The sequence below is a fragment of the Palaemon carinicauda genome, chromosome 19 (genome assembly GCF_036898095.1).
Source record: "Palaemon carinicauda isolate YSFRI2023 chromosome 19, ASM3689809v2, whole genome shotgun sequence".
NCBI lineage: Eukaryota > Metazoa > Arthropoda > Malacostraca > Decapoda > Palaemonidae > Palaemon > Palaemon carinicauda.
The window spans coordinates 17,085,262-17,094,286 of NC_090743.1; the positions used below are offsets into that span (position 1 = coordinate 17,085,262).

At 34.8% G+C, this 9,025-nt stretch overlaps 1 protein-coding gene across 1 annotated transcript; it reads left to right on the forward strand.

Moving 5' to 3' along the window:
- The first annotated feature begins 5,739 nt into the window (after nt 1-5,739).
- Nucleotides 5,740-7,651, forward strand: LOC137658916 (uncharacterized). The gene is made up of 3 exons (XM_068394034.1): nt 5,740-5,752; nt 6,423-6,917; nt 7,179-7,651. The coding sequence occupies exons 1-3, from the start codon at nt 5,740-5,742 to the stop codon at nt 7,649-7,651; spliced, it is 981 nt and encodes a 326-aa protein (XP_068250135.1).
- The last annotated feature ends 1,374 nt before the right edge of the window (nt 7,652-9,025 follow it).

Below are 9,025 nucleotides of genomic sequence, written 5' to 3' on the forward strand. Positions count from 1 at the left end.
GGGTAAGATAAAATATTTTATTTTTTCTCTGGGTAAGATAAAATATTTTATTTTTTCTCTGGGTAAGATAAAATATTTTATTTTTTGCTCTGGGCAAGATAAAATATTTTATTTTTTCTCTGGGTAAGATAAAATATTTTATTTCTTCTCTGGGTAAGATAAAATATTTCATTTTTTCTCTGGGTAAGATAAAATATTTTATTTTTTCTCTGGGTAAGATAAAATATTTTATTTTTTCTCTGGGTAAGATAAAATATTTTATTTTTTCTCTGGGTAAGATAAAATATTTTATTTTTTTCTCTGGGCAAGATAAAATATTTTATTTTTTCTCTGGGTAAGATAAAATATTTCATTTTTTCTCTGGGTAAGATAAAATATTTCATTTTTTCTCTGGGTAAGATAAAATATTTTATTTTTTTTTCTGGGCAAGATAAAATATTTTATTTTTTCTCTGGGTAAGATAAAATATTTCATTTTTTCTCTGGGTAAGATAAAATATTTTATTTTTTCTCTGGGTAAGATAAAATATTTTATTTTTTCTCTGGGTAAGATAAAATATTCTATTTTATCTCAGGGTAAGATAAAATATTTTTAGCAGAGCTCGTCACGCCCAAAGAAGGTTCGTATCTCACGCTACCCAAGAGGTCCTGTGGGTGATGCAATTACTACCTTCGCTGGCAGTTACCTTTAAATACCCAACAACGATAATGAGGACACATAATACCTACAACACACACAGGTATAGGGACGAGCGTACTGCTTTCTGTCCTTTCTGTGTTTCAACACTAGTCACATTTGATGGAGCTTCTAGTTAGGAAATTAAACGTTGATATAACCTGAGCTTATGAATAACAGAGGAGACAATCAAGGGAAGGAAAGATTTTTCGTCTTCACTTAAAAGTACCCTCAAGTAAATTGCATAAATAAGATAAACAATATAATAGAAAAACTATTAGTTAACGACAAAGGTAGATTCTAAATGTCAACATATCCTTTGAAACCTTTAAAAAAAAAAAAAAAAAAAAAACATTATTCCTCTTTTATTCTAAACTTTACGTCAACGCTTGTCTTGCCCAACTTAAATTGTGATTTGAATCACAGTCTATAACTGAGATTTAATAAATTACTATTCGACTGGGGGAAATTTCTTTATAAGCCTATTTTTTATTTTCATACCCTCAGGTCATTTTTTCTTTTTAATATTTCTATTAACGTGAACCTCTAAAGCTTTGTGGTAATATCTATCAAAACACAAACTAGATCACGAGCAATTCTATACCTATTTTCCTCGTCATGAAATTCGTTATTGAATGACAATGCTTAATGCTGAAAGGATGGCTGAGAAGCAAATGTATATTCTTATCGTAATGTCATAAAAATAATGTATAATTTAGGAATGACGTTAAATTAAAGCAAAGTAGCCATTTACTCTGTCTTAGGGATTATATTCTAATCGTATAATTTCTTAGAATAGATGAGAGAGAGAGAGAGAGAGAGAGAGAGAGAGAGAGAGAGAGAGAGAGAGAGAGAGAGAGAGAGAGAGAGAGAGAGAGAGAGGGGGGGGGGAACGTAGAGAGTAGAGGTCCCCTTTTTTGTTTTGTTTCTTGTTGATGTCGGCTACCCCCCAAAATTGGGGGAAGTGCCTTTGGTATATGTATGCATATATATAAATTTAGTTAGTTCCCTAATTTAACTGATTGTATTATATCACATTGAGTAATCTTTTTGGGACGATTCCATGCTAGATCCATAGGCACTTTTGTAAAGAAAGAAAAGGTCAATAGTTCAATTTCACCTTTCATGACTGATCGTGATGCTAAATTTTTCCATTCTGGATTGATCATGACGTCATTCAAAGTACCTTTCTAATTGATCATGACGTCATTCAAAGTACCTTTCTGATTGATCATGACGTCATTCAAAGTACCTTTCTAATTTATCATGTCGTCATTCAAAGTACCTTTCTAATTTATCAAGACGTCATTCAAAGTACCTTTCTAATTGATCATGACGTCATTCAAAGTACCTTTCTGATTGATCATGACGTCATTCAAAGTACCTTTCTAATTTATCATGTCGTCATTCAAAGTACCTTTCTAATTTATCAAGACGTCATTCAAAGTACCTTTCTAATTTATCATGTCGTCATTCAAAGTACCTTTCTAATTTATCATGACGTCATTCAAAGCACCTTTCTAATTGATCATGACGTCATTCAAAGCACCTTTCTAATTTATCATGACGTCATTCAAAGCACATTGCCAATTAATCATGACGTCATTTAATATGCTTTTATCCAAATACTCATGACGCAATTTAATATACTATTCGGAATTGATCGCGATGCTCAATTTTTTCCACTCCGGACTGTTCATGACGTCATTCAAAGTACATTTCTAATTGACCATGACGTCATTTAAAGTACCTTTAAATCTGATTGTGACGTCATTCAAAATACCTCTCCCATTTATCCTGACGTCATTTAATATACTTTTATAAAAATACTACGTCATTCAATATACCATTCTGGATTGATCATGACGTCATTCAATAGACTGTTCTAGATTAATTCATGACATCACAAAATGTTTTCTTATTAGCAATGATAAATGTAAAATGTTTATGTCTCGCGAATTAATAGAACTCATGATAGGTCTCGTGCATTAATCTATTTTTGGGTGTCTGTCACGATGCATATATATGACAGCAATGGAGGAAATCACGAAAACAGAAGAAAAAGATATTTATTATGATTTATATTTTTTTAAATTACTTGTGTGATCTATTAATGTTAAAATATAAAATAAATTCATATTCTTAATTAAATGAAGTAATATTCTTACTAAATTTAAATTTTATAAATAATGAAGTAATATTCTTACTAAATTTAAATTTTATAAACAAATGATTTTTTACGAAAACTGAGGAACAAGATGTTTTTCTGCACATTTAAATAATTTCAAATCACTTGAATTATCTATCAATCTCAAATGATTATAAAATCAATCATTTTTAATTGAGTATTAAATGACGTAATATTCTTACAAAACTTAAATCTTCTAAACATCGAAGACTTTCGTTTTATTAATTTCCATGACCAAAAAATGAACTGTTACGTCAAACATGAAAGATTTATCAAGGGAATATATTTACGAATAACCATCATTCTCCACAAAGAAATGAGGGGGGGGGGAGGGGCAAGATGGGTGGGGTGGTGGATGGAGGGGGGGGGGGTTATCTTCGTAACCCATCATCTGCATTAAAAAGTTATAATTATGATGCTCTCAACAACAACAGGACCCGGTTCCCGAACGTGACATGTATTCTGACCCCCGGAGTTTAAGGTGGTGGTGATGAAAGAGGCTCAACATCATGGATGAAGATAACGTTCTCAAATAAAAAGAGGATATTTCCATCAAAACGGTTAAGGCCAATTGGAGTTTCGATGGATTAAAAGTAGAAGTAGTAGTAGTAGTAGTAGTAGTAGTAGTAGTAGTAGTAGTAGTAGAAAATAATATACACGGATTACCTTAAAAATAAATTTAAACGTGGATATTTCCATAAAAATGGTTAGAGCCAATTGGAGTTTCAATGGATTAAAAGTAGTAGTAGTAGTAGTAGTAGTAGTAGTAGTAGTAGTAGTAGTAGTAGTAACATTAAAAATATTATACACGAATTATCTTCAAAATAAATTCAAACGAAGATATCTCCATAAAAATGGTTAGAACCAATTGGAGTTTCAATGCATTAAAAGTAGTAGTAGTAGTAGTAGTAGTAGTAGTAGTAACCTTAAAATATACACGAATTACCTTAAAAATAAACTTAAAATTCATGAAAGAAGCCATTTACTCTGTCTTAGGGATTATATTTTAATCGTATAATTTCTTAGAATAGATGAGAGAGAGAGAGAGAGAGAGAGAGAGAGAGAGAGAGAGAAAAATAGGGTAAGATTGCTGCAGCATAAGAAGAGAAGACTCTTGTAGAGAATACTTCAGGGAAGACAAATTTTAATTATAAGAGAAAATAAAGACAACACCAAGGCTCAGGGTCAGAAAAGGAACAATTGCATTGTATATAGGAAAAACAGAGAGAGAGAGAGAGAGAGAGAGAGAGAGAGAGAGAGAGAGTGGAGTGTGTCTACCTGCCGACCTCTTGGCACCATAGAACCTGAAATTCAAGACACAGGTTCCTCCTTTCCCTTCTGAACTGCATTATTTAGAGGGAGAGAGAGAGGGAGGAGGGGAAAGGATGGAGAAGGGGGGGAGGGAGGGAGGAGGGGAAAGGATGGAGAAGGGGGCGAGGGAGGGGAGATTTATATATGTAAATAGCAGCTCTTACAAGATTGGCTCTTCTACCAGACTTAAGTTTATATACCATAAAATATGATTCTTCGTCTTAAAAATAAAACCTGTCATAACATCAATGTTAAAATAAAATGTGATTCTCTCTCTCTCTCTCTCTCTCTCTCTCTCTCTCTCTCTCTCTCTCTCTCTCTCTCTCTCTCACTAATTTACCCAATAAAATAGGAAAACAAAAGATTTATTCATACTTCAAATATGTTACGCAAAAATAATCGTTCGCTAACTCAGTATTCAGTATTATTCTGTAGGGGATAAAATGACTTACGGAGAAAGTGCATAATAGACACTACAAACTGGACCTTTTCCCTTATCAAGATATGTGGCAATAAGTTCCAATGCAACACTTTCCATTGAAGCAAAAGAGAAAGAGAGACAAAACCATGTTTTTGTTATTTCAACAAAACAAAACTGCAATGAGCCAATACTTGAATTTATATTACTTCTTTTTTATTAATAAAGCATATCTGGATGGTATAAGTACCTTTATTTAATAATAATAATAATAATAATAATAATAATAATAATAATAATAATAATAACAACAAAGAAGAAGAAGAAGAAGAAGAAGAAGAAGAAGAAGAAGAAGAAGAAGAAGAAGAAGACGAAGAAGAAGAAGGAAATCTATAGCATTAAGGATAATCTTTTACTTCGCCCAGCTCGGTAGGACAGGAAAAAAACTCGAATAAATCTCTTCCATTGTCTCCTTTTCGTTTTCGACACCCTATACACAACATCTCCCAGGAGGTAGCTTTCTGTGTTAACTCAACCTCCTGTATTTAAGCCGGTGTGACATGCGGCCCTGTCTCCTTATAAGCAAAATTAACTAAATTATAATAATAATAATAATTATTATTATTATTATTATTATTATTATTATTATTATTATTATTATTATTATTATTATTATTATTATTACTTGCTCAGCTACAACCTTGGCTCCAACAGGGAAAATAACCCAGTGAAGAAAAGAAATTACGAAATAAATAAAATATTTCAAGTACAATAACATTAGAAGTAAGTCTTTCCTATATAAACTATAAAACCGTTAAAAAAGAGGAAGTGAAATAAGATAGAATATTGTGCCCGAGTGTACCCTCCAACAAGAGAACTCTAACCCGAGACAGTGGAAGACCATGGTACAGAGGCTAAGGCAATATCCAATAATAGAGAACAATGGTTTGATTTTGATGTGTCCTCCTATAAGCTCTGCTTACCATAGCTAAAGAGTCTCTTCTACCCTTACTAACTATTGAACAATTACAGTGAAGTAGTAACCCCTTGAACGAAGAATTGTTTGGTATTCTCAGTGTTGTCAGGTGCAAGACAGAGATGAATATGTAAAAAATAGGCCAGACTATTCGATGTATGTGTACGCAAAATGAAAATGAGCCGTAATCAGAGAGAATTATCCTATGTAGAACTGTATGGCCAGTCGAAGGACCCAGTAACTTTCTAGCGGTAGTATCTCAACGGGTGGGTGGAGCCCTGGCCAATCTCACCTATTAATAAAAAACAGCATCATTCATTCGTCTTTAAAGCCCTTCTGCGCTTCCTGAATATCAAGAAGATATTACCTATCAAACCTCTTCTAGTGTAGTTCTACCTATCATACTACTGCCTAGCACCTTCGAATCGTGCCTCTTTTTTTAGCCTATTGTCACCATTCTCTCCACATGACCAAAAAACTCAAACATATTTTGATCATTCCTTACACTTACATAACCTTTTAACCCCCTCTATCTATTTTCACATTTTTGGATTGGTATACTGTGCATTTTCTCTAAACTACTTCAATCTTTTGTCGTTCGTGCGTCACATCTAACATCCAGGAAAACGAACAATATACAAATTTAGTAATTAAACGAAAAATGACGACGTCTTCTTTCTCTGTAGGGAAACGCCCCTTTATGGAAATCAGACGATGAAATAAACCAAAAGGTAGTTTCATCAAATAACAAACTTGGTGAAGAAGCGAACATCCCATCGCCTTCGAAGCATTTCCCCCAGAATCACCAAGTGAAACAAGCGAACATCCCATCGCCTTCTAAGCATTTCCCCCAGAATCACCAAGTGAAACAAGCGAACATCCCATCGCCTTCGAAGCATTTCCCCCAGAATCACCAAGTGAAACAAGCGAACATCCCATCGCCTTCGAAGCATTTCCCCCAGAATCACCAAGTGAAACAAGCGAACATCCCATCGCCTTCGAAGCATTTCCCCCAGAATCACCAAGTGAAACAAGCGAACATCCCATCGCCTTCGAAGCATTTCCCCCAGAATCACCAAGTGAAACAAGCGAACATCCCATCGCCTTCGAAGCATTTCCCCCAGAATCACCAAGTGAAACAAGCGAACATCCCATCGCCTTCGAAGCATTTCCCCCAGAATCACCAAGTGAAACAAGCGAACATCCCATCGCCTTCGAAGCATTTCCCCCAGAATCACCAAGTGAAACAAGCGAACATCCCATCGCCTTCGAAGCATTTCCCCCAGAATCACCAAGTGAAACAAGCGAACATCCCATCGCCTTCGAAGCATTTCCCCCAGAATCACCAAGTGAAACAAGCGAACATCCCATCGCCTTCTAAGCTTTTCCCCCAGAATCACCAAGTGAAACAAGCGAACATCCCATCGCCTTCTAAGCATTTCCCCCAGAATCACCAAGTGAAACAAGCGAACATCCCATCGCCTTCTAAGCATTTCCCCCAGAATCACCAAGTGAAACAAGCGAACATCCCATCGCCTTCTAAGCATTTCCCCCAGAATCACCAAGTGAAACAAGCGAACATCCCATCGCCTTCTAAGCATTTCCCCCAGAATCACCAAGTGAAACAAGCGAACATCCCATCGCCTTCGAAGCATTTCCCCCAGAATCACCAAGTGAAACAAGCGAACATCCCATCGCCTTCGAAGCATTTCCCCCAGAATCACCAAGTGAAACAAGCGAACATCCCATCGCCTTCGAAGCATTTCCCCCAGAATCACCAAGTGAAACAAGCGAACATCCCATCGCCTTCGAAGCATTTCCCCCAGAATCACCAAGTGAAACAAGCGAACATCCCATCGCCTTCGAAGCATTTCCCCCAGAATCACCAAGTGAAACAAGCGAACATCCCATCGCCTTCGAAGCATTTCCCCCAGAATCACCAAGTGAAACAAGCGAACATCCCATCGCCTTCGAAGCATTTCCCCCAGAATCACCAAGTGAAACAAGCGAACATCCCATCGCCTTCGAAGCATTTCCCCCAGAATCACCAAGTGAAACAAGCGAACATCCCATCGCCTTCTAAGCATTTCCCCCAGAATCACCAAGTGAAACAAGCGAACATCACGACGGGGAAGGTAATTCTCACGTGATCACCAGCACAAACAGGTAACACAGAACTGCTGCAATGGCATTGGATTGTTCAATTAACGGCATTATGGTCTCTTATTTTTAAACATACATAAAAAACACAAAAACAATTAAAATATATTTAAGGGTGAATATATATATTTTCAATCCGAGCTAAAACCCTGGATGAAAACGCAAATACTACAAGCCTAATGGCTCCAGCAGAAAAATCACCCCAGAGAAGAGAGGAAATAGCAAATAAATATATGCCTATATATACTGTGTATATATATATATATATGTATATATACACACATATATATATATATATATATAGATATACATATACATACAGATATACATATGTATATACATACATACACACACACACACACACATATATATATATATATATATAAATATACAATATACACATATATATACATGTATATATACACATATATAAACACATACACATACATATAAATACACATATATACAGATATATATATATATATATATATGTATATATATGATAGTGTATATATACATACATATATATGATACTGTATATATACATTTATATACATGTGTGTATAAGATATATATATATATATATATATACATAACATATATATATAAATATATATATTGTATATAAATATAAAGTAATGAATAAAAGATCTAAAATATTTCAAAATCAGTACCAGCTTTAAAATAAAGTCATGTATAAACAAAATGTATATAAACACACACATACACAAGAAAGACATCAAATACGATGAATGAATGAGCCTGATTACTATCGCCCTTTTCTTTTCTTTTTTTTTAAATCAAATCCGATGGTGACCCAAAATCGTTGGCGTGATTGTTGTAGGTCGCAACAACGACCAAGACGAAAGAAACCAACAACAAATATACGTAAAGTTTATAAACATAACTATTAAGATATTCCCTAGAGAGTTATGGGGTCCTTTGACTGGTCAGACAGTACTACTACATTGGATTCTTACTATTAAGATATTCCCTGGAGAGTTATGGGGTCCTTTGACTGGTCAGACAGTACTACTACATTGGATTCTTACTATTAAGATATTCCCTGGAGAGTTATGGGGTCCTTTGACTGGTCAGACAGTACTACTACATTGGATTCTTACTATTAAGATATTCCCTGGAGAGTTATGGGGTCCTTTGACTGGTCAGACAGTACTACTACATTGGATTCTTACTATTAAGATATTCCCTGGAGAGTTATGGGGTCCTTTGACTGGTCAGACAGTACTACTACATTGGATTCTTACTATTAAGATATTCCCTGGAGAGTTATGGG